We start from the raw sequence: 25,476 nt of genomic DNA, 5'->3' as shown, positions 1-25,476 counted from the left end.
GAAACAAGCTAACAAGGTAAAAATCATTTAAGATGAGTAGCACAAGTCTGTGATGAAACTTAGTACAAGGAAAGTGAAATGGAATGAAAATAAAACCTTTACCAGACACTGTCAGTAAATATATGATAGTGGATCCGTTCTCCTTAGAGAATGGTCTAATTATCCACTAGGATTTGTTGAAAACTTGTATAACAGCATTTCAAACAGCATTATGGCTGTTATGAACACAAAGAGCTGATATATTCAACATGTTTCCTGGTCACAGAAAAACTAATTACATAAGACAGAGACACGTGGAGACAAAAACACAGACATCATACCTGCATTTCCTGCCACACTGTCACCCTGCGGATCATTCGGGTTTGGAATAGCACTTGCTGGTGGCTCATAACCAATAACCAGATCGATTGTGGCCTATACAAGCAGTGCAATTGGAGACGAAAATATTGTATTTACCAGTTCAGAACTAGAAATGTGCAATTATATGGAACTAAAAACATTATCTGTAAATGTTTGCCTTTACTGACAAGATATTTCCTAAGTGGAGGTGGCAACTGGAATTGGAAGTGAAACAAGAGTGTGGGCTTTAATATCAAACAGATATGGGTGGGGGAGGGGGCAGTCAGAAACACTTACCCCAATATTCTGCCCACTTTCATCAACTAAAGCCACATTTTTTGAAGGGAGTGACTTCAATTGACCACTTGCTAGGTCTTTTAAATAGACTTTTGCTGAACCAATAAACCTGTAATAAAAATTAAACAATATTAAGAGACAATCTATGACAGAAGCACATGTAACATTTTTTGATCTTGCCAGATATGTTTGAGGAAATACACCATGAGACAATACATTAAGTGAACACCACAATATTTTGATAAACTTTTAAGTATATTTAAAGTCAAGGCCAGGTTGGCCGTGTTTAATGAGGCAGAGGAGGAAACACCCTGCAGTCTGCTCAAAAGTCCGGACACAGAGGCCAAAGGGAAACAGCTGAGATTTGTCGCTATCAGCACTCCCTAAACGTTAGAAACCAGGCGGCGACTCACGCCAGTGCGCGAAAGTGAAGCACTGAGACCATTGTGAGCTAAAGCCAGGCCCTCACAGAAACCCTCTTTGTGTATTGTGAGCTAAAGCCAGAGGCCCTTGCAGAAACCCTGTTTGTGTATTTCACAATTTCACTCGCTTGTCAGGTAAAAGGGAGACCTCCTCCCATGACAAACACATCCACCTAGCTTACCACAGCTGTGGAAGCATTCACCAGTCCACCATCCGCCATCAGTGTTTTTGAGCATTCCCTCAGCCTACACTGAGGCCATGGGGAGGAACTGTTTGCTGTGGAATACTATGTGTAGAGTGGGAGTACTGCAAACACCGCCTTATGCTCGTCATACCCTGACTGAATACAAACATGCTGATCTATCCCAAGCATACACTTTAATGTACTTGTTTATCTAATATTTATCCAGTGCCACTATCCGGATGCACAGTTTTTAATGGCTCTGTGCCAGGAAATAACTGTTGGTGGAAGTCCAGCAGGGAACAGGATAATGAAGGAGGATGTGTGAAGGGTTGAATGGCTGCTGGGTTTGACAATGCACTTTATCTTAACAACTTTCCAGACTCCACTGCCCCATCTCACCCTCTATTACTTTGAGTCATACAATTACCCAGCCCTTCGTAAGCTGAACCAGGGATGTCTGAGTAAGGAAAACATGAGACTGTGTGGAGATCTTCAAGATGGGGAAACACTGTTTTACTGCAGTTCTTTTTCTTCGGTCCCATTGGTTTTAAAAATGTACCCTGGAATGTATTCTGCACACTGGATTGAGGACATTTTTAGGACACTAAAATCTCCTGGTAACATTGGCATGTTGGAGTGAGCCCTCTGTTGCCATCCCAGCCCATCCCTAGCAACACTGATCCATGTCAGTGTTGGCAAAAGTCTTGACTGCACCCTCAAATGCAAACACTTTATATAATTCAGTGTCATTCTTGCATAGTCACAGGCACTTAACCTAAGGCAGTTCCTGGTAGAACCTTCCACTGTCCTCTAAATAACTGGTTCTTATGGATACAGACCTGTGCCACAGACGAGCAGCTACTTCAGTTTTGCAAACTTCAATGACTGAATGTGGTAAAACGTAGCATAGAAAGAGTTACTGCAAAAAACGTCTGAAATGTTCGGGCATGTAGGAGGACCTGGTGAGGCACTCGCCTCCATACCAGTACTGTTTGCCAAAATGTTGATGCGTTAGTAATCTGTAATACGAGAAGCTGCTTCCAGTGGGTCACAGCACAGTGCTGAACTCCCAAAAAAAGACCAAAGAGTTATTGATAAGGACCTCAAAGAAATGTTAGTATATCTTTGATAAACAGGGCATAGGTGTGGTTTATCATAACCGTGAGCTTTTCTCACTACTGAATTGGTCTGAAGGAGTTGAGGATCTTTATGTTTCACCCATGTGTTCTAGTCTGAGACTATAAACCTTGGGACTACTCCCATTTCAGAAAGGTGCACCACAGACTAAAGCAAACAGAACTCTAGATAACCCAGATATCTACAACACCCTGAACTTGGCAATTACATTGTGGTACTGTGCCAACAAAGAACCATGTGCTGCTCTTTCGTTTCTGTTCTCCGTGTTTATGCTTTTCCATCAACTATAATGAGCTAATGACTGACTGCCTTGTTGCAAGAACATACCAAGAGTTCCAGACAATAAAAGTGTACACAGCAATGTCCTCCCCTAGATTTGAATCACTCAGTGGAGATAATATGATCTCCATGCCACTAAACCTCAGTAAACATAGTTGAACAGAGCCTGGGCAGTTATTACACCCTACATGATTCAGTGAATTCGTATTGGTATCTGCCAATGGTTGTATCCTCTCTAAACAGTTTGACCGAGAGACCACAAATTGCATGTGTAAATGTAGCAATATTGTTGGATTAATATGAAAAATTTGAGTCTACTCAAGGTTGGGTTCCTTAATTCTAATCTGTCCAACATGACAGACATTGACTCCTCCCTGTCCTCGTAGAACGACTGCAGTGCAAGTTTGAACGTGGTTCTGAGGGTGTGAGTACTGATTGTGTGGGATCAACTATGCAGACTTAAGACAAGCCTGAGACAGTCTCTAGTTTTCCCATTATGTTGCTCTTCTTGAAAATGCCAACGTTAATGTCAAAAAACCTGCTGTTAAAAATAGTGGTTATGCAACATTTTCCTACTCCTTCATTGTGGACAGTGAGAGAAACATGGTAAATCTCAGTGTGCAGTGCATTAGTGATAAGATCTCTGAAACATTTCACATGAGCGTGCATCTCAGGAGGAATCACACAAGTTACTTTAAGGTTACAAAGACTCCCATGGCCCAATTAAATTTTCATCTGAAATCTGAATTATTCTGCACAGTTGCAAGAAAGATTTTGTGAACTATTTATAATCTTGTAGAGTATTTTTATAAGAATGTCTCCTAAAATGTGAACTTATCTTTAACAAACTACAAACATGGCAGTGGCTTATCTTTATTTAACAAATGGTTTAAACAAATGATGTCACTGATAGAAGCCTTATATATAAGTACGATTACCTCCTTTATTACCAATCTAGATGCTTTCTACACAAAATATTTTCATCTTAAGTGTAGTTTGGGAAGGTTTGTCTTAAAATGCCTATTTCAGATCACACCACATTTCAAAGATACTGATGTTAGGTTTTACCATTTTCAAAAAACATTCTGCCCAAGCCACTATTGCTCCCCTTGTTTTGCTGCTGCAGGGACCAGCCCCCTTTGAGTGCTGGAGCAAACAAACACCCTAACATTCTGCTGTAGAATCTCTTCACAGAGCTTAAAATTAATCTGCCAATGGTGCAACATCATTACAGTCACTCTGCTTTACCACCGAGGGTTTAACTTCTGATCTCTGGTGTCATATAGTGTTTAGTAGCAGCGCAACCGATTTGACGAGGTGAGGCCCAGACCTCAAAATAGCTACAAAGCAACATGCTAGGTTTGAGCCATAATAATAGAGTATTGCTGAACACTGGTGTGGAGGGCTTACTTGTTTTTTCCTACGGTCTCATAGTCTTTTACAATCACATCGATGAAGGAAGAAGAATCAAGAGAGGAGCCTTTTAAATCAAATTCGAGTGTCTATGGAATAAAAAAAAAAAACACATTGCGCTTTACAAACACATCACTCTTTACAAAGACATTACGCTTTACAAAGACATTACGCTTTACAAACACATCACTCTTTACAAATACTTTTTTTGTAGCGAAAAAGCAACAGATCACTAATATTAAAATTTTACAGCCAAGAACTAATCAGTGTTCACTTTTAAGCAAATATGCACCAGTGTTATTCTACCTCTTTCCAGACAGGATTGACTTCACTGTTAATAGACTGAGTTTTCTTTGTTTCACCTGAAAAATAAAAGAGTTGTATTTTAAAGCGAAAACTGAAACATTTTAAGTTACTTTTAACTTCATACAGAAATTATACTGTATGAAGGGACTTTATAATTTGTTATTAACTTTGGGCATGTAGACAAATGGTCAAAAGATAGTTTTGCTGCAGGGCAGGACATTTTCACCAAGTAGCCTACATCATGTAAAAGATGCAGTCTTTGCAAAAATCATTAGACAAAATGTTTGGAGTGTTGCTATCATGTGTTGCCTCTATAACACCATCACACAAGTCATTTCCCATCAGGCATATTTTCCAGATTAGTGAGTCTCCCTCACAGAACAGGACAAATCTATCTTTAGTGTGTGAGGATTCGCATTATGTTCTATGATAGAAATCACATTTGCATGCATATATCATTGTTAGCCATCCATTCTCTCCAGTGAATCATTGTGATCATTACATGGTGATGTACAACTGTTTTCTGTGTGTACCACATAAGCTATAAAACAGATAGTCAATAGCTATAATAGGTATAATGGGTTATATGGATTATAATACATACACAAAGCAAATTAATAATGAAATATATCACAGGTAACAAGGTACAACATTAGAGAATGACAGAACCATCAGTTCAATATCTGTGTACACAGAAGTGACTTAAAAAGTAGTACTAGCCTACATCTATGGACTAGATGACATAATTGGTCACTTATTATACTTGGTGGTGTATATTTTACGTATTTTACGTGTTTAACATTATTTTGCAGCATGTGTTTTACTTTGCTGTTAGCTATCTTGTCATCTTATAAGTCATCACAAAATACACTCCTACATGGGTACTGGACCTAACAAGGTAGGTATGCTCCCAGAGGCTATACACGCCGATAAGTTACATTACATTTCTAAAGGTAACTTGTATTTTTCCTTTGCTACATTCTTAAATAAAACGATTAAAAAATTAAGTTCACATGCATTCCAAAACTGAAATACACCTTGAACAGCCTTTATAAAAAAACAAACATGCAGCCTCTGCCATTAAACAGATTAAAATATTTACCTTTAAAAACAATCGATGTAATGGGGTCCGGATTTCCAAGTTTCTTTTTAGGAATGTTTGCAGCGGATTCAACAACAACACGCAACATGACTGAAAAGTGGTTTTCTTATTTTATCATGATAGTTAAATATTTCGAGTTCAACCACTTTCCGCTGTAAAGCTAAATCAAGCATATGCGTGTGCGGTGTTTCAAGCAGGGTGGTTTGAGGAGCAGAGGAGGGTGTGGATTTTCACAAAAGCATCGGGCTGCCTACCTGGTCTAATCAGACAGGCTACCTAGGTCTTTTATTTGATCAATCACCTAAAAAGGCCAACAATGGTATTTGTTAAGAAACCCATTTTTAAACTAACACTAAAATTTATACGATTTTTAAAATGTATACAGTGTAGAACGTGTGCTATGCATTCCAGAGCATCGCATGAATATAAATAAATAACGTTTTTGGTGACACTGTTCCCTGACTCCCTCTGGTGGCACTTTCTTTTAGAACAATGACAGTGAACGTCAAAAATATTGCATAAATATTCTTGTTATATCAATGAGCTCACCTTTGATAGCACCTCTGGAAGTAGTTTATTACTGTCACTAATAAAAGTCTATTCTAATAAACTTGTTAGAATAAAATCTCTGTTAGTCTAGGATGAAGATCATTTATCATTTTTATTTCAGGCCTGAACTGGCCCCTGTTTTGATGCTTCATAATAATCGATGACCCCATGGCCCCTTGACTTTATGATAACCGGTAGCATCTAACTGTTCTGTACCAACTTCCCTTATGGCCCCTTTGAACTTCTCTCTCTCTCTCACACACACACACACACACAGCTTTCCTCACACACCTCACCCCTACAAATACCTTCCCATGGCTACAAATACACTTGTGCTTCTCTGACTACAACTCTGGTCTCCTGATTTGGTGCTGCGGTGAGCTCGTAGAGAGAACAGACTCGGCACACACGGGTGGCTGTTGTATAGGGGCTGAGCTACATACGAGTAGCCTCAATGCTAGATTACTTAGTATCATCTTTATAATGGGGTAGATGATGGGTAAAGGGATATCAGAGCTTTTCCAAGTATTTTCTGTACTTTCAATTCTCACTCACTATGAATGTGTGTTTATATTAATTCATTTGATTCCGCTTCATTTGTTTTAAGCCAGTTGGTAGACACAAAAACTGCTTATTTTTTGCCAAATGTTTTTGGTGAATTGTATTGCTCTTAAATAAACACCATGTCAATATTAAAAACCCTGCACACTAATAAACCTAATCAGTTTTTCAGAGTAGGCATCACAGGTGTTAAATACCTCTGCAAACCAGGTGCCGCAAATGTTCCTAATGTTGTATGAATTCCTCATCCTGCCTCATATGTAATTATTCTGAGGAACATGGGGATGAAGTTAACAAAAACCAACCCAGGAAAGATTGTCCATCTGGTAGTGTTTACATTTTGTAATATGATTTAAACCTTTAATTCAACACACTGACCCCATACATTTAAATACATGTTTACTAACTGCAAATGAAAAAAAAATCTGTCACGTTTATTGAAATGACATTAAAAAAAGAAAACACTTTATATGTGACTCATAAATAACATTTTCTTCCATGTGAATTGCTCATTTTTCAATAGAACACAAGTTATATATCCTGCAGAAAGACATCAAACTATCAGGCAATTCAGCTATTCGATAATATTTACAGAACATTAAAAAACAGTTTGACAACACTGAGCATGAGTAGAGGTTTACATCCATTAACAGGTTTCAGGGATTTATTTTTATTACGATTACAGAACATGCCACGAAGCTATTTATTGCTGTTTCTCGTGGGCTTTTGTCCTTTTGTGCATCTATGCCGAAGCCTTTTGAGTTCTCTCAATGGCCTTCTGCTCTAGTCGCTCAGTGTAGAAGCCATTGAAGTCCAGCCTGAAAAAATACGAAAAAAAAAGAATAAACTACGGCAGAAGATGTTTCCTATATGATTTGTGCCGGGAGGCTCTTCTGTGCGTGTCTCTGAAGGGCTCACCCACCTGTAGATAATGTTGATCATGCTGTGCTCACAATCGTTGGTGCTGTAGATGCTAAGCTTGTCCAACAGGTCCAATAACAGGGTGCTGAAGTTACTGTCAAACTTACTGATGGTGCCCTCGAAACCCGAGTCTGACTGTAAGGAGTCTACATGCTCGGCTAAGAACTGCAGAAGGGGGAGGAAGATGATAAAGAAGACAGTTGGATAGATAGATAGAACAATCAATATCAGCCTCGTAGGTTCCATTTCATCCATTTCAGTATAAAATGTTGCTTATAAAGTAACGTAGTGCTAATGCTACGTTTGGCCTATCCAGAAACATGAATCCAAGATCCTACTCTAGCGCTGTGATTCCTAGCGCTGTGACATTTGAAGCCCTAACAGCCACGTGCCTTGGAGGTCAGCCTCTTCTTCTCCGTTTCCTCGGTGCGTTCGCTCTGCGTTGGAGGGCCGTCCATGGTGCCGTGCTCCAGAGTTAAACGCTCCATCTCTTTGTCCATCCTCATGCTCTGGGTGAACCGCTGCAGCAGCAACAAAGATCACAGAAGAACAGAACGTGGTCAACTCTGGGCAGGACCGCGAGGCCTGCACGCCAACAACGGTTAGTGACTCTGCAATAACAACGACTGCGTTACGTCAGGCTGAACAGCTAACAGTAAAAACGCTGGACATTCCCAGTTTTGTCACTCAGTAGTCAAACCAGCTGGGGTACTTAACCGTCCAGTATTAGTTCTGGCTCAAAACACAAAGAAAATCATATTGTATGATTTTTCATATCGTATTTTGTAACTACGCCCAAGTTACAGAGTCCCACACACCCTTAAAATGTTATTTAATTACATTTACTTAGTAAAGCTGTTTGATCATCAAATTGCCTCCAGTTCAAAGACAACCTTCAGCAATGTGTGCGCTCTTGCACCTGCATGCAGTTGGTGAACATGACACAGACGGACATGAGCTTGGAGAAGATCTTGAGGAGCTCAGGGTTCGTCAGCATGCAGTCCTTCAGACAATTATCCAAGAAACTTGTGTGATGGCAGAGCACATCATCAATGTTAGAAGCCTGCACAGATGAAGAACAAGAACACGTGAACGTGACATTTCTTCCTTCCTTATTAAGTTCTAGAAGAAAACCACAAAAGGAAGTGTCTGAAAATAGTCGCAGTTCAGGTCTAACGAAGCTATGAGAGATAGGACTGTTCAGCCTCACTGATTTCAGGTTGTTCTCCATGATGTGCCACGTTGGCTCCATGACCTCAAACATCATGTAGTACTGGATATTCTGCACAAAGTTCAGCATGCGCTGCCTGAGAGCGAACGCCCCAGCAAACCTGCAGTTCAGAATACGAGGAGACGGGAAGGTGTTTTCAGCACACTGCGATCCCTTAGCCTTTTCATCAAATGAAACGTCATCATCATCAGTATGAATGTCAAGCACTCCAGAAGCCCTCCCCACACACATCAGCTTTATCCACGCTGTTTTTAAATAAGCCAAATGGCTCATGTCCCATGCTTTCAGAAAACGTGTAGTTTTGTGCCTGTGTGGCAATGCAGGGAGGCAGCGTGAACCGGGAGGGAACATGGTCGTCTCACCACTTAGCAGAGTGCAGAGAGTACTGCTGGGCAGACTTGTTACTGATCCAAACATTGCAGAGAAGCCTCTCAACATGCTTGCAGTAAAACAAATGCCTAAAGAGCATCTGGTACCGAGTCAATGCTTTTCTGGAAAAAACAACAACAACAACAGAAGTCAAAGGTCAGCTGCTGTCACAAAGCAGCTTTACATATGTCAGAGTCCAGGCCCCCAGTGAGCAAGCCAAAGGTGACGGCAGCAAGGAGAAACTCCCTAGAGCGTGAGAAAGAAACCTTGAGGAACCAGGACTCAAAGGGGGACCCATCCTGCTTTGGTCAGCAATAGACACGATTAGCAGATAGCCATTGTTCCGACATATACCGGTACTCTACTGATACATAACGCAGTGGAGATGGACTGGACACCACAGAGTAGAAGGCCATTTACCGGTTGATTATGAGTGACAGCGGCCATTTGACAATGTAGTCGAATGAGAAAGCCTCCAGGCCACTCAGAGACACTTCAGTGGGCTCAGCGTTGATGATGGCCTTCTCCTGCTTGGTCTCTATGGCCAGGACCCGCAGCAACTGAGTAATGACATCGTGGGGCATCAGGTCGATCTAGGGAACAACAGGAAGACCTTGAACATTTCACAACATTATTACTTTGAACAGGTACAAAAATGAACTGTTGACGACGGTTGGTGAACTTCATGGACCATTTCCAAGGCTTATAAAAAGCCCTGCAGTCGTGTATTATGTCTAATAGTTAATGATAATGTGGGGAATATTAAATTACTGAAATGTGATTTAGGAAGAGATTTAGGCAGTGACAAATCTGCGTGAGCAGCAGACCTTCAGGTCATCTTTGAAGGGGTCCGTGTTGGCGGTGCTGGTTCTCAGAGCCAGCTCCAGCAGGGCCTCAAGCCGAGGAGGGATAATGTCATCCACGGGCTTTTTCAACTCCTCCTCTGTCAGATCCATGAAGTGCACAAAGAAATCTCCCTTGTCCATCAAAAAGTAGTGCTTAATAGACCTAAACACGTGGAGAGAAAAGGGCCCATTGTTCCGATCCAAAGCCACCTGCTGTCTGCGACGCGCTGAAACAATCAGTCTGCTAATAAATGTCACGCTGTTTAGCATGCAAAAGGTTTACCTCAGTCGAGACACCAGCTCCTTCTCCTCCATAAGAAAGTTCAGCAGCACCTTACTGGCATAGTTGTAAGCTTTTTCTATTTGTTCCACGTAAGCTCTCTCTTTCAGAGTGTAGAGAACCTCCTTTGCATCTGGACAAGTTACATCACGTCCACACTCCCGCACGACATTCAGATACTTTCCTGAGAGAACAAAATGTTAATATAAAACTCTGTTTGGTCTTTCTGAACAATAAAAAACAATATAATTTCACTTGAAATTATACTCAAGTAACTGCACTGTGAGACCAACCTGTGCTTAGTATTTTATCTGCCATTTTCTGGAGGAAGGATGGGATTTTGTGCTGGACGATGGTGTATCTCTGATCCCAGTACTTGTCATTGTAGTCCTCTTGGATCTTCTCCTTCTGAAGCTCATGTTCCTCAACCATGAACTCACTTACACAACAGGAGGATCCCATTCAGAATTTGGGCAAACATTGCTAAAATGACAACTCATGCACACAATCACGCAGACTTCCCATGAGGGAAACATTGGATAAATGGTTTACAAGGTGATACCCAAGTCTGGTTCAGGAGGTCCACATCCCCACATAGTGTAGTTCTCACTACAATCTAACACACCTGATCCAATTAAGTCAAGGCCTTTCATAGAGCCTTAGAGCTTCATGTTAGATTAGGGCTGAAACTCTGCAGGGCAGTAATCTCCAAGGACTGGACTTGGACACTTGTAACCCAAGGTGATATGGACTAGCTGATGTTTTGTACCCATATGGATCTTTGATGATTCCCCGATATATCCACTTCTCCAGGATTTCAAAGTATGGGACGCTGGCTGCTTTGGTGAGGTACAGGCACAGCTCCTGGGCCTGGCTGTCCCCAGTGTAGTTGAAGGTCCGGTCATGAAGCAGACTCAACGTCGAGCCACCCATGCATTCTCCTTTGTCCACTGAAGTGGCTGCATTAAGAAAATACAAGGGACATAATCACCTAGTATATCAAACCCTTTGGCTTATATCAATTGTTGTCAATGTGAGCATTAAAGTCTTTAAATGTCTTTCTATGTTATTTTAGAAAAAACAATCTTTTCCCCCAGACTGCAAACACATCATCTGATATCGGCCAGTCATTGTGAGCGCAGACGTACCAATGGAGGCCAAAACCTCGATGGTGCGCATGGTGGGCTGGATGTAGAACCAGAGCTTCTGCAGGGAGAGCACGCCCTGTCTGTGCAGGTGTTCCAGTTGGGTCACCAGGATGAGGTACTCCTTCATCAGGGTCCTCATCGCCGCAGTGAGTGCATGGTTTACCTGACCATACTCGAAGGAGGACTTCTCCTCCGTGAAGCTGAAAGAGCATTCAAACCCAGATGTTTTGAGATTTCAAACTCAAAACGATACGTTCTATCATTTTCGACATCATTATGTTATTGTTTTTGCTGCTTTTTTGTTGTTATTACTGTAGATTTTCCCCCCATGGAAGTAAAAGAAAAATTCTTGGCTTTGCTTTCTATTTTTTTAGCTACCACAAATAATATGTATAAAATAAAACATGCATCAATACTGTCTCAAATCACATACTGTTTTCAAATCACATACTCCAATCAGTTAAACACCGATACTAACCGTGTGACAGTGGAGTAACAGGATGCCACTGGTAATATCCGGTTCACAAGCTCCTTAATGGACATATCCAGGGAAGGGTCTACTATAAAGGAGCGACACTGTCTGCCAAGAACCGGCTGGGCTATGATGTCTCTGCCGTCCACTCCAATGAGCACGTAGAGCAGGTCCTCGACCAGGGCCTGCTCCTGGACAGCCAGGGGCATTGTACCTGAGATCATAGCAGAACTACAGGTTGTAGTACAGCTTATATACTCAGGATGAAAGACCATGTATATCAATCAAATTATGTAGTAAACTTAAAAGGAAAGCTATATGAATAACAATTTTACATATTAATGAGTAAAAGTCTGTAAATGAATACATTTTTGCACTAAATATTACAACTTTGTTAGAGCCAACAAGTCAGAAGTGAGATTTTGGTACACTTGGTCCATGCTATTTTGATGGATTAGCTATGACTGCAAGTGTGACTATGAGACGAACAGAAGCTAATGTCTCTTAGCACAGCAAAATTTAAGATCTGGGTAAGAGGAGCTTGCCATATATAAAAGTTCATCTATTCTGGTTATTCTAACAATACTGTAATGTAAACATACTGTAGATGAATATGCAGAATATACATCTTTCCCCTAATGTTTAATCCATATGTGTGTATTAGTTAAATAGGATTAAACTGCAGACAGCAATAAAGCTGATAAAACTGACTATAAAACTTTCCATAGATCCTTCAAGCTATAATCCACACACTAATCGTCTGTACAACCCCCTAAATCACAGAACCCTCCTGGGCTTACCAATAGCCACAACTGGATCTCCCATTGGCGTAGGGCTAGTGATAAAATCTCCAATCAGTGCTGGCCTGTCATACACCCAGTTTGGAAACACGGGAATAGTCTGTGTGGGGTTCTTCTTGTTGTGCCTGTCTCTTAACATCTTGCGAGTCACCTCAGCAGACTACAAAAGGACAAAGGACACTTGGTCAGTAGTCATAAGATTCTAAAATGAGAAGAGGTTCATTTTTTCCAGAAAGTGTGTTGATGAAGTTCACACCTGTGGAACATTGGCACTGGCTGTGACGTTCCCCAGCTTTTTCCGCAGCTCCTCCAGCTCCTGCATCGACATCTTTGTGCTGGTTGTGGGAATGGTGAAGGACGTCATGGTGCTCGTCGCTGCATTTGCAGACATTTCTGATCTCTCCTTGGCATTCTGTTGCAGGCATTTCAGAGTCTGGAAAAAACAAATCATTCAGGTAGATACAGAACAACCCAATAGGATGAACTATTCATAATAAATGACAATTCAGGGAAATGTGCTTAAAACATACCTCTTTATCTTCAGTGAGTTTAGAAAGAAGGTACACTAGTGGGTCTAGGTTACGTGTATTTTTCGACTTCAGCTCTTCATATTTCCTCAAAAAATCTTCAGGTGTTTTCGAATGTTCTGCAATTTTCACCTGTTAAAGGACATAATTTTAATATTTTCACAATAAATTCACAATTTTCACAATAATCCCAAATAGGTTAAACACGCATCCAGCATGCTTTTGGATTCATGCTTTTCTGGACTGAACAACTACTGTACTAAACTGGACTTCCTACGGTAAAGTCTTACCTACCTTAGCGCTGTGTGCAGACACTGTTGTAGTAACGTAAGGAGTCCTGTTCTTCTGTAATAAATCAATATACACCTCGGCCCCATCGCCTCCTCGGACGTGGAGGAGACTGAGCAATTCGTTGACATCGTGATGTATCCTAAATTCGCTCATTTCTTCACATCAGTAGCCTGCAGTGAGGGAAACAACCGTCAGTGTCACCAGGAACCTAAAAGTTGGACAGCTGGATGAACGGGGCATCGGGAGATGGCGCACCAAAGCATCAATGTCAGTTAAACAACAATGTCAGTTAACTAGACAGCTAGCTAGCCACCCAAAATCAATACTAGACCGGCTAGCCGAGTTTATCGGATGACTAACGGTGTGCCGGCGTTACCTGGCCAGCTACCCACCCAATACAGCACACGTAGTCTCCCGCTCCGTGTTCACAGCTAACCACATATTCTGTGTTCACAGCTAACTAGCATTAGCCAGAGCGCCGTAAGTCAAAACAGGTCTCGATAGGCTAGCTAGGTTAGCCACATTTCTCTGAACGCTAATTCTTAATTTAAATACATTTAGCTATCTGAGATTAGCAGTTGAAATAAGTACGGAAAACTACCGTTACCTTGGTGTAACACGGTCAACATAACTACCACAGCTGGTCGCTTGCAGGAGCTCGCAGGTACTGTCACACGAGTGATGTTGCTAATGTGAAGTTAGAAACTAGTTAGCTATTTTAGAAGTACCGCCAAAAGCGCGCTCATCACAAAATAAAAGTTTTAGGCATCTCTGCGCACAAGAAAAAAGAATTACACATTTTGTTTATTGACACAGGGACAACGATACACATGCGTGGGCGATCAAGCAGTAATTGATAAAATAATTAAATTAACAAGGATTTAGATGAAGATAAATCAGAGCCTCTCATAAAGATTCTCTAGCAAGATTTCCGCTTCTAAATAGTGAAAATAGGTTCTTTCTAAGCTATAAACAAAAAGAACAAAAGTGATGATTGATGATACTCTGCTTTATCTAGGCCTATTACAGTCATATTTGGTAAAGTTATCTGCAGTGATAAATGGTATCTACAATCAGTAGATGCTAATAACAATATTTATATGCCTCATTCAAGGATGTATTTCTGTGTTGCCAAGTGGAAACATTTTGATTAATTTATCCCATTGGTCTATGCAGCTGGCATGAATCCAGTTTTACAGCAATTTCATAAGATGATCTCCTTTAAGTTATGACTCTTGTAGTTTTTCATAGATTGTATTTTATGGAATAGAAGTGTATCAATCACAAAAACAATTTAGGTCATTTTAAGTTGAATATGGCAATGTTTTTTCAGACACTGGGAAACAGTGCATTTAAAAAAGTTAATATTAATCTCTTTCTCTGTGTAATATGTGTATATCACATATTTGCAACTCTGGTGTGCTGTGGCAAGCATATTGTATAGGTTTGCATCTTTTGTAACTGTTAACTTCATTGTCAGGCTGCATGTCAGTGGTGAGCTGTGAGTAGAACCCAGCGGATCACACTGCCACCAGGGACACTCCTCAGTAGGATTAATGACCCACTGCCGTCAGTGCCAACACACCAATCCATTCCAAATCCCACATGATTCCTCCAAATGAGCTGATCCAGTCAGCTCACACTATAAACTATGTCTAAAAAATGCAGACAAGGGAAGATAGAGCTGATGACTGCTTAACTATGATGCAGTCTTTCAGTGTGGAGTGTCTTTTTACATTTCCTTGTGTTCTTGGTAAGTTACTTACTGGGAAATTACACGACAAGGAACATAAATCACTTTATTATTATTAAGGTTAATAAAAGAGAAAGGAACAAAAAGAAAAAGATAATGAATGCAAAACACTGCAGGCTAGAAACAAATTAGTTCAACAATGCAGTATGTAATTGTTTGAGTTTAATTGCTTTATTTTGCAGGTACTTTGCAGGTCATTCAATTTACTTTTATTTGTTTTGGGCCTGGTAGTTGTATTTGAAATAAGCACTCTCTACAGAACTAGATAAAATGTTCTACTATTATGTACTGACATTGTCTGATTTATGCATTTGTCTGGTACGTAGAACGCAGTGGACTTAAAAAAGATTATTACCAGAGCAAGAAGATTCATCATATTAATGTTATAGCTCAGAGTCCTGTGGTTGGAGGCATGAATGTGTCTGCAGAGTTTCAGAAAGGAACACCACTCAACACTTTATTGCCTAAGAGCAAGCCAAAGATTGATTGCACAGGAAATTAGTCCTTCTAATGTCATGTAATTGCACATACACCTCTTAAAAGTCAATACTCTTCCACACAGTAAGTGAGTTATTTGACTGGAGAGCTCAATACTCTCTGTGCAGTTTGTATTTGCATTTTCCTATGAGTTTAATATCTGCTTACTTCTTCTAATAGGTCAGTGTAATAAAAGCTTAATTAAAATTGTCTAGGTTACTTTTGTCTTGTTTAAATTCCCACAAGGGTTTTCATGGCTTCATGAAGTCATCTCTCTCCCATCTCTCTCTGTCTCTCTCTCTCTCTGTCTCTCTGTCTCTCATCCTTTCCTTAACAAACCTTTGAATTCAGGAGGACCCTTTGATACTTGACATGAGATGCATTAAATAGCACATGAGATCATTCTCACATGAAGCAAGATATGAAACAATCCTGCTATTAATAGTAGCCAATTCAGCCTGAATAATGAAGTAGTTTGCCATTGCATTATTTCAGATTTAGTGATTTCATAAATCAAAGTCTAATTTCCTAATAACACTAAAACAAGTGTTGCAAGTTTTTATAAGAACATGCCAGAAATGTTCAAATGATGAAGATCACAATATTTCCACCCACTTCTTTGACTACTAGTCCTACTAGTACTAGTACTAGTAAAATATACAGTACATCTATTTATTTTCAATTTCCTGTGAAGTTTCTAGGGAAGAATGGCTTTACCACTGAGGCAGCTTAATGTTCTCGTCAGTCACAATTTTTTTCAGCTTATTAAAACCCTCCCCTCACAGCGTCTCCATCTGTAGCCCAGTCGTCTGTGTCTCTTAAAACTCACACTTCTGGTCCATTAGCACTCCCACTCTGAACTCCATGCATGATGCTGCTGTCCTTTGCTCAGGTGGCGTGATGACTGAGATCGTGCTCAGGGCCCAGACCCAGGCTCTCAGGATCCCACCTGTCACAGCTGTGATGTGAGAGGTTTGTTTTTTACACATACAAACACTGCTTTTGCAGTTTCACAGTTTTCCATCAGCCAGTTCCAAATGTAACCTTATTGTTCTTTGAAAATGCAAAAAATTCTATTAAAGAATTTATTTGGCCTTTAAATATACTTGATTAGTCACGTTCACAGGAAATTACCCATCCTATATATTGTGGAGTATTATTGCCTGGCAGATAATAGGATGCTATATTTAGCGCACTCTGATGAGAGAAAATTGTTTTGCCTGAATGGTTCCACGTGTTGTAAAACTAGAAGAATAACGGGACACGGGATGTGTGTTTACCTGGGAGGCTGAGGCATTCACAGCAGCAGTGCCTTTTGAAAACATTGATACATTGTGAGGGTCAGATCAGCATGTGAACATCATCTGCTTCTTAGGTACATGATGCCAAAGTGCAGCACAGAGGTTTTCTGTGGGTTCAGCTTTGTAGAGGTAATAGAAAGTGTCTATTTGGTAAGGCATATGACCCTCACTTCATGATTCAGTATTGAATCTTCTTTCTCTCACCTCAGTCATAGGTCAGTCAGACCCATCTTATGTGTAAAGCGGTTTGAGGTCACATTCTCTTCATCCACACTCATGATAAACCTGACTATATGGCTGCAGACAGGAAATAACTTTTTTCATAGCCACTTTTCCATTTCAAGTTAGTTTTAGTCAGATGCACTATATGATCAAATGTATTAGGACACACCTCTTTATCACTGGATTCAGGTATATTGTGTTCCATCCCATTGCCACAGGTGTATAAAATACAGGCATTCCGTCTGAATGTGAGTGTAGTACAGTAATGGTATGCCACCATTGCAAGTACGTTTGTGCAATTTCTTCAATGATCAACTGTGAGTGGTAATACTGAAAAGTGAAAGTGTTCAGGAACCACAGTAACTCAGCCTTGAACTGGACCAGTTCCAGAACAGGACCAGCGAGCGCTGAGGCACATAGTGTGTAAAAATCAGCAACGCTCTGCTGACTCACTGACTGCGGAGCTCCAAACCTCCTCTGGCATTAATGCCAGCATACACACTGTGCACCAGGAGCTTGAGGGCAGGGGTTTCCATGGCAGAGCAGCTGCATGCAAGCCTTACATCACGTAGCACCATGCCAAACTTCAGACGGAGTGGGGTCTCTATCTGGCAGACTGATGGATGAGTCTGGGTTTGGTGAACGCCAGGAGAACGCAATCTGCCAGACTGCATTATGTCACCTGTAAAGTTTAGTGGAGGAGGGATAATGGTGTGGGGTTGTTTTTCAGGGGTTGGCCTGCACCCCTTATTTCCAGTGAAGGGAAGACTTAATGCTTCAGCATACCAAACGAAGAAAGCAAGATCCATGAGAGCATTATTGGATGCAAAAGTGGTCCGACTCCTTATTAATACCAATGGCTTTAGAATGGGATGTCATAAAAGCTCCCATAGATGTAATGTTTAGGGTAGGTGTCCCAATAAATTTGTCCATATAGTCTAATTGAGTAAAAGGCAGATAATTAAAAGGTTTATTATTTAACAGCTGAAGTATGTCTGACTTGATTCGTGTTTGGGATGCAACATACACCAGACTCAATTTTGACTACAAATTTAGACCATTAGTGGCTTTACACCTCTTTTACAGTTCTTTTACAGCACACTTTTCACAGTTCGCATATTTCTTACATTCATCAAGGAACACCTCCCTGTAGTTACACTCACTGTCCATTTTATCAGCTCCACTTACAGGAGAACTTACAATTACAGACTGTAGTCCATCTGTTCCCCTGCATTTCATCCCCCTTTCACCCTGTCATTCATTGTCCAGGACCGCTGCAGGACACCACAGAGCAGGTATTATTTGGGTGGTGGGTCTCTCTTAGCACTGCTGTGACACTGATGTGGTGATGCCGTGCTAGTGTGTGTTGCGATGGTAGATCAGACACAGGAGTGCTGCTGGATTTTTTAAACACTATGGTGTTACTGCAGGACTGAGAATAGTCCAGCAGTCCCAAAGCATCCAGGCCAACAGTGAGTAGACGGTGTTTAAAAACTCCAACAACACAGTGTCTACACAGAGAAAGAGATTGGCTACAGTCTGTAATTGTAGAACTACAAAGTACAAAGTGCTCATAAATGGTAAGTGTAGCTGATAAAATGGACACTGAACTAAGTTACCAGGAGGTGTTCCTAATAAAGTGCTTGGTGAGTTTAGAGACCTCTTTTTTTCTGTACTGTGGTCACCAAACTGGAAGAGTTCTGTGCTGTTCAGTTGCAATTCCAAGCCGCTGCACCTGCTCCAACTTTTTTAATGGTCCTGAATTAGATATAAAAAACATTGCCTTAAATGTGAGTTTAAAGTTTTATATCATCTTCGAATTGAATTGAATTGAATCAACTTTATTTAACCCCAAGGGGGCAATTAATATTGGGCACAACATCACAAGACAGACAAACAAACAAGTTGTCACGTAGGGCAACTGTGACGCTGGGACAGAGGCAGCAGGAGGCAGAGGTGAAGGAAGCTCTGGTTTATTATCCATGATAATTAACAACAAAAAGACTCAGGCTCAAAGGCAAAAGGTAGCAACAGAAATGAGAACACCGAAGTAAAGGCTTTCTTGAGTAGCAATGGCAGAACTCTCACTGGTAGCGAGGCGCTGAGGCAGGAGAATGAGCAGCGCTGGAAGGATCGACCTGTGGGAATATAAAGGGAGAGCCTAACACGGAACAGGTGTTAGAACACAGGTGATTGGGAGCGTGGGAGTGTTCTGCGTTGTGAGGGTGTGCGTTGTGTGATGGGGGGGCGTGGTGGTGCTTGTGCGGGTCGCTTGGGGTGCCCTCTGGTGGCGTCCAGGCCGACTCACTGTGACAGAACCCCTCCCCAAGGATCCTGCCAGCCGATCTCTCCTCGGGCGCCCCGGGCCACGCGGAGCCGGAAGACCAGGGTGCTCCCGATGGAAGGAGGCGATCAAGGAAGGATCCAGCACCTGGGAGGCAGGGACCCACGACCTCTCCTCCGGTCCGTAGCCCTCCCAATCGACCAGATACTGCAGTACACCGCCCCTGCGCCTGGAGTTCAGCAAGCGACTCACCCCATAAGCCTGCCCGTCTGGCAGCTGCAGCGGAGAAGGGGGACGTGGTGCTCCCTCCGTGCTCAACGGGCCCTCCCGGAACGGCTTTAGTGCAGACACGTGGAACGTCCTCGAGATTCGGCGGTCCGCTGGCAGGTGTACCTGGTAAGTAACCGGATTTATCTGTCTGGAGATGGTGTACGGACCTGTGTACCGGTCAGTCAGTTTTCCCCGCGGTCCCAGGCGGCCGTCGCCGGTAGCCACCCACACCTTGTCCCCGACTCTGTATGTGGGTGCCTCGCTCCGTCGGCGGTCGGCTTTGGCTTTGAACCTCCTTACCGCTGCCTCCAGCTTGCGGTGAGTATCCGCCCAAACCCTCTCGCTTCGCTGGCACCACTCCTCGACTATGGGTTGGTCAGAGGAGGCGGCATTCCATGGGTAGAGAGGTGGTTGTCGGCCTAACACGCACTCGAACGGGGTTTTACCTGTGCTCGATTGGACCAGGGAGTTCTGTGCGTATTCCGCCCAGGTGAGTAAGGAGCTCCATGTGTCCGGATACTCACTGCAGTAGGCTCTTAGGAATCGTCCCAGCTCCTGGTTTATACGCTCCACCTGCCCGTTGGCTTGTGGGTGGTATCCTGAGGTGAGGCTGACCGTTATGTTGAGCTTGGATAAAAACTCTCTCCATACCTGAGATGTGAACTGGGGCCCTCGGTCGGAGACGATGTCCTCAGGTAACCCGAACTGCCTGAACACTTCTTTAAACAGGATCTCTGCTGTCTCCCAAGCCGTAGGCAGTCCTGGTAGAGGTATGAAGCGCACCATCTTGGAGAATCGGTCTACTACGGAAAGGATGGTGGTGTTTCCGTCGGACTCAGGCAGGTCTGTTACGAAATCAACCGCTATGTGAGTCCAGGGCTGAACCGGTATGGGTAAGGGAAGCAGCTTACCCGCGGGAGGCACCCGGGGCACCTTGCTCCTTGCACAGTCCGGACATGAGGCCACGTGCCGCAGGACGTCTCTGTGTAGTCCCGGCCACCAGTAACGAGCTCCCAGCACCTGTGACGTCTTGGTTGTGCCGGGGTGACCTGTGCCTAGCGAAGAATGCGCCCAACTGATGAGAGGAGTTCGCTGCGCAGGAGGGACAAACCTGCGGTGAGGAGGACACCGGGGGTGTGGGTTGGCCGCCGTGATCGCTCGGTCGATCTCCCAGTCCAGCGCGCCTAGAAAACACTCCGTTGGAAGGACGGGCTCTTTTTCCGTTGACTCTCTGCTCTCCGGGAAGGAGCGAGAGAGAGCGTCAGCGCGTGTGTTCTTCTCACCGGGGCGGTACGTCACCTGAAAACGGAATCGGGAAAAGAACAGGGACCATCGCGCCTGACGCGCATTCATACGTCTCGTGGATTTTATATACTCGAGATTTTTGTGGTCAGTGATCACTGTGAACGGATGTTTCGCCCCCTCCAGCCAATGTCGCCATTCCTCGAAAGCCAGTTTCATGGCTAGTAATTCTCTGTCGCCGACTCCGTAATTTCGCTCTGCAGAACTGAGTTTCCTAGAAAAGAAGGCGATAGGTTTAAGCGAGCAGTGTTTTCTGAAACGCTGGGATAGCACGGCCCCGACCCCTACATCGGACGCGTCTACTTCCACCACGAACGGCCGTTTCGGGTCGGGCTGGTGCAACATAGGTGCAGAAGTGAACGCCTGCTTGATCTCGTTAAACGCGTTTTCCGCCTCCGCAGTCCAGGTTATCCTCTTCGCCCCTCCACGCAGTAGGTCTGTGAGAGGCTTGGCTATCTGGCTATACGAGCGGATGAAACGCCTATAAAAGTTCGCGAAGCCCAAAAATCTTTGGAGCTCGCGCCGTGTGTGAGGACGGTTCCACCCCCTCACCGCCTCCACCTTTCTCGGTTGCATATGCACGGAGCCTGACCTTATGATGTAACCAAGGAAGTTCACCTCTGAAAGATGGAACTCGCACTTCTCCAGCTTGCAGTATAGCCTACTGCGCAGGAGAGTGCTCAGGACTGCCCGCACATCACGGACGTGTTGGTCCCGGGAAGGAGAATAGATGAGGATGTCATCAATATAAGCGACGACACATCTATTCAGGTACTCCCTCAAGACCTCGTTGATGTACGCCTGGAAAAACGACGGTGCCGACGCCAAACCGTAAGGTAAGACCCGGTACTGGTAATGACCAGTAGATGTACTGAACGCCATTTTCCACTCATCCTCCTCTCGGACCCGGATGAGGTTGTAGGCGCTGCGCAGATCCAGTTTGGTGAACACACTCGCCTCCCGTAGCTGCTCCAGGGCCGAAGGCACCAGAGGCAGTGGGTATGAGTAGTTCACCAAGAGGGAATTGAGCCCCCGATAATTCACGCATGGCCTCAGACCACCGTCCTTCTTCTTCACGAAGAAGACACTGGCTGAGGCGGGCGAGGTGGAGGGAGTGATATAGCCCTGAGCCAAAGCCTCTCTAATGTATTGCTCCATCACCTGCTCCTCCTCTTGTGACAGGGGGTAGATCCTGCATTTGGGGGGAGTCGTGCCTTCTCTCAGGGTGATGGTGACATCCCAGGGGCGGTGTGGTGGTAACTGTGCAGCTTTGGATGCGCTGAATACCTCCGCGAGGTCCCGGTACTGGCTTGGGATCACTTGGGGGTGAGCGACATTAGGGCTCTCTATACTAGTGGTCAGCATGTTATAGGGCTTTCTGCGACCCGCACGTGGACGTTTGGACAGAGTGGACCAACGGAGGATGCGACCCGAGGACCATTTAATGAGGGGATTGTGCAAACGGAGCCAGGGAAGACCTAACGTGACTGGGTGACGTAAATGTGGTAGAATGTAAAACGATATGTATTCGGTATGACCCTGTATGGTGAGACGGAGGTAAGCAGTGCGGTACTGGATCACGCCCCCGCCCACAGGTCGTCCGTCCAGCGCCTGCACATGCCTCGGTTTCTCCAACTTCTTCAAGGGAACCCTTAGCCGCTCCGCCAGTCTCTGCTCCATCACGTTCCCCGACGCTCCCGAGTCCACTAGGGCAAGAACCCCCACAGAACAGCCCCTGTAAGACAACCAGGCTGGGATGGTAAGTAAATTACCGGTCAAGGAGTTACTCACGCGAGCTCTGCCACCGCTCGGGCGAGCGGTCTCCTTGGTCGTGGTTGTCTCCCCGATCTGCATGGGTTCGGGTCTCTGGTTCTCTTTGGGGCTCGCCGGGGCCGGAGTGGTGTCGCCAACAGGACCGTGAGGAATTCGGCTTGTCCTCTCCTGCAGCAGACGGTCATACGTGACCGCTAAACGCACCACCTGTGAAAAACTCGCCCCTTCCTGGCGACACGCGAGCTCTGCCCTTAGCTCGGGGCGTAAGCTCGCGACGAACGCGTCAACAAGAGCCGCATCATTCCACCCGGTGTTGGCGGCCAAGGTCCGAAAGTCCAGGGCGTATTCGGCCGCGTGCCGCGTGCCCTGACGCAGTCTCAGTAAGCTCTGTCCGCACGCATTGCCCTGTCTCGGGTGGTGGAATACGTCTCTCAGCTCCGAGACGAACGCGTCGTAGTCCGTCAGCAGAGCTGATTCAGTTCTCATGAGCGCTGTTCCCCACTCCAGCGCTTTACCCGTGAGGCGGGATAAAACGTAAGCGATCTTTTTCTCGGGACTTAGAGAAGACCGATACGTAAAGTATAACCCGCATTGCATGAGGAATCCCTCGCACCTGTCGGGTTCCCCTCCGTAGGGCTCGGGAGGTGCGATGAGACCTCTATCCTCTCGTACTGGAGGAGATGCGCTGCTCGCCTGGGCAGAGAGAGACTGCAAGCAACTCGACATCATTTGCATCATGGTTTTGATCTCGGTGATCTCTTGTTGCTGTCTTCCGATGACCCTACCTTGCGTGGCCAATATCTCCAAAGGAGACGGCGCTTCTGCTCCTGCTGTCGAAGGTTGCTCATTCTGTGACGCTGGGACAGAGGCAGCAGGAGGCAGAGGTGAAGGAAGCTCTGGTTTATTATCCATGATAATTAACAACAAAAAGACTCAGGCTCAAAGGCAAAAGGTAGCAACAGAAATGAGAACACCGAAGTAAAGGCTTTCTTGAGTAGCAAGGGCAGAACTCTCACTGGTAGCGAGGCGCTGAGGCAGGAGAATGAGCAGCGCTGGAAGGATCGACCTGTGGGAATATAAAGGGAGAGCCTAACACGGAACAGGTGTTAGAACACAGGTGATTGGGAGCGTGGGAGTGTTCTGCGTTGTGAGGGTGTGCGTTGTGTGATGGGGGGCGTGGTGGTGCTTGTGCGGGTCGCTTGGGGTGCCCTCTGGTGGCGTCCAGGCCGACTCACCGTGACAGCAACGCCCCCTCTCGTAGCTGTCACTCTGGGTTCCCTCATGTCCGTGTTCCCTGCCTGTTTGTCCCGCCCTGCTCGTTTGTTGCGTTTATTCCTTGTTTGTTGCCACGCCCCAGTGTGATTGCCATCACCTGTCCCTAGTTAGTTTCTATGTATAAAGTCCTAGTATTTCCCCAGTCCAGTATCCGTGATTTTGTCTACTCTGTGCTTTGTTCATTTTGTCATTCTGTCGGTTCGTGCGTTGTTCGGTCAGCCTGTTTGATCCCTAGTCCGTGAGTCTTCCCTGTTCTTGTCTCAAGATGTCAGTTCATGTTTCTTGTCTGGATTGCTTTAATGTTATGACCCCTGCCTGTTTTGTTGACTCCGAGTTTGGTATTCCCTTCATTAAATCTCGCTCATCTCAGCGTTTGTGTCCGTCTCCTCGCTCCGTGGCGCGAGCCACGTTACACAAGTATGAGTACCAATCACAAGCAAGGAGTCTAATATCCAAAGATTAATATCAGTGTTCATTTAGTAGTCTAATGGTTTAGCCTGGCAGTTATAAAGGTTTAGGGGACCCTAAAACACTAACAATCTCAAATATTAATATTCCAATTAAGTATTCTAGTTCGTCTTGTGTGCGCTACCACAGATTCTGTCTTTATTAAACTAGAATATTTTCATATGCACTGACTGTGGGTTCTCAGTATGGCTTGTTGAGATAATAGGTTTTTGCTTAGCAGTAACAATAGCAACAATATTTTTGCTTACCAGTAAACTTGATATTAAAGTTAGATATGAATGCTGCATAAGGTGCATTAAGGTACAAAAGTATATTCATTATTGGGGGGGGCATTAGAGGGGTTAAGCAGCATATTAGTGTGCACTCTATTAGTGTGCAAGAGAGAAAAACAGGATGTTCCACAGAATGTGTTAACACCTGTGCAAGTTCACACACAAGTTGAAAACGGGTCATCAGCATCTGCAAGATGGAGGCAGAGAGCAAAGTGGAAAATGGTAAAAAGGTCAGATCAAGTTCACTGGGGGTAGAGTGGCTGACAGGTAGTCTATTTAGAGAAATAGGCAGACACGTTTTCAGACATAGGAAGATTCCATCGCAGAGCAGCAAAGGTGGGGTTTATACCCAGGTCATACTATAAAGTACAGGTGGAAAAGTGTCTGTTTCAGAGACCTGCACACAAAGCTATAGAGTTAGGCTTTTGTGTATTCTCTCCAGAGCGCTCTGTATTTTTACTTGATTTTAATAAAAGGTTAAAGACAAGACTGGTGATGTTTTCTTTTGCATCAACGAACATGCTGTGCTAAGAGGATCAAAGCACAACAGGCTGCTGTGACTTTAAAACTCTAAAGGCCAAAAGAAGCAGGTGATTTCACTTCTT

The 25,476-nt window shown here is 43.9% G+C and overlaps 2 protein-coding genes across 6 annotated transcripts in view; both read right to left on the bottom strand.

The window, feature by feature from the left end:
* Window positions 1-5,711, bottom strand: part of myof (myoferlin) — a 34,284-nt gene extending 28,573 nt beyond the window's left edge. For all 4 annotated transcript variants that reach the window (XM_077000031.1, XM_077000028.1, XM_077000029.1 and 1 more), the window contains exons 1-5: window positions 5,481-5,711; window positions 4,379-4,434; window positions 4,070-4,161; window positions 637-745; window positions 321-414 (exon numbers count right to left, since the gene is read on the bottom strand). In XM_077000031.1, coding sequence (XP_076856146.1) covers window positions 321-414; window positions 637-745; window positions 4,070-4,161; window positions 4,379-4,434; window positions 5,481-5,568 — 439 coding nt within the window. In that variant the 5' untranslated portion in view covers window positions 5,569-5,711. The remainder of the gene's footprint in view (window positions 1-320; window positions 415-636; window positions 746-4,069; window positions 4,162-4,378; window positions 4,435-5,480) is intronic.
* A 1,294-nt stretch (window positions 5,712-7,005) lies between these two features.
* Window positions 7,006-14,221, bottom strand: tubgcp2 (tubulin gamma complex component 2). 2 transcript variants are annotated; one of them, XM_077000026.1, is made up of 18 exons: window positions 14,082-14,221; window positions 13,478-13,644; window positions 13,187-13,315; window positions 12,913-13,089; window positions 12,657-12,816; window positions 11,863-12,070; window positions 11,385-11,584; window positions 11,006-11,195; window positions 10,530-10,675; window positions 10,240-10,420; window positions 9,939-10,119; window positions 9,532-9,704; window positions 9,105-9,233; window positions 8,722-8,842; window positions 8,431-8,574; window positions 7,904-8,032; window positions 7,513-7,676; window positions 7,006-7,408 (listed from the first exon to the last, which is right to left on the bottom strand). In XM_077000026.1, the coding sequence occupies exons 2-18, from the start codon at window positions 13,625-13,627 to the stop codon at window positions 7,333-7,335; spliced, it is 2,658 nt and encodes an 885-aa protein (XP_076856141.1). In that variant the 5' UTR covers window positions 13,628-13,644; window positions 14,082-14,221; the 3' UTR covers window positions 7,006-7,332. The 2 variants fall into 2 exon arrangements, with proteins under 2 accessions (XP_076856141.1, XP_076856142.1); XM_077000027.1 differs by lacking the exons at window positions 7,006-7,408; window positions 7,513-7,676 and having other exon boundaries at window positions 8,358-8,574.
* Between the last annotated feature and the right edge of the window lie 11,255 nt (window positions 14,222-25,476).

The sequence above is a fragment of the Brachyhypopomus gauderio genome, chromosome 3, assembly GCF_052324685.1.
Source record: "Brachyhypopomus gauderio isolate BG-103 chromosome 3, BGAUD_0.2, whole genome shotgun sequence".
NCBI lineage: Eukaryota > Metazoa > Chordata > Actinopteri > Gymnotiformes > Hypopomidae > Brachyhypopomus > Brachyhypopomus gauderio.
Note: the sequence above shows the minus strand (reverse complement) of the source record. Positions and strands in the feature narration are given on the sequence as shown.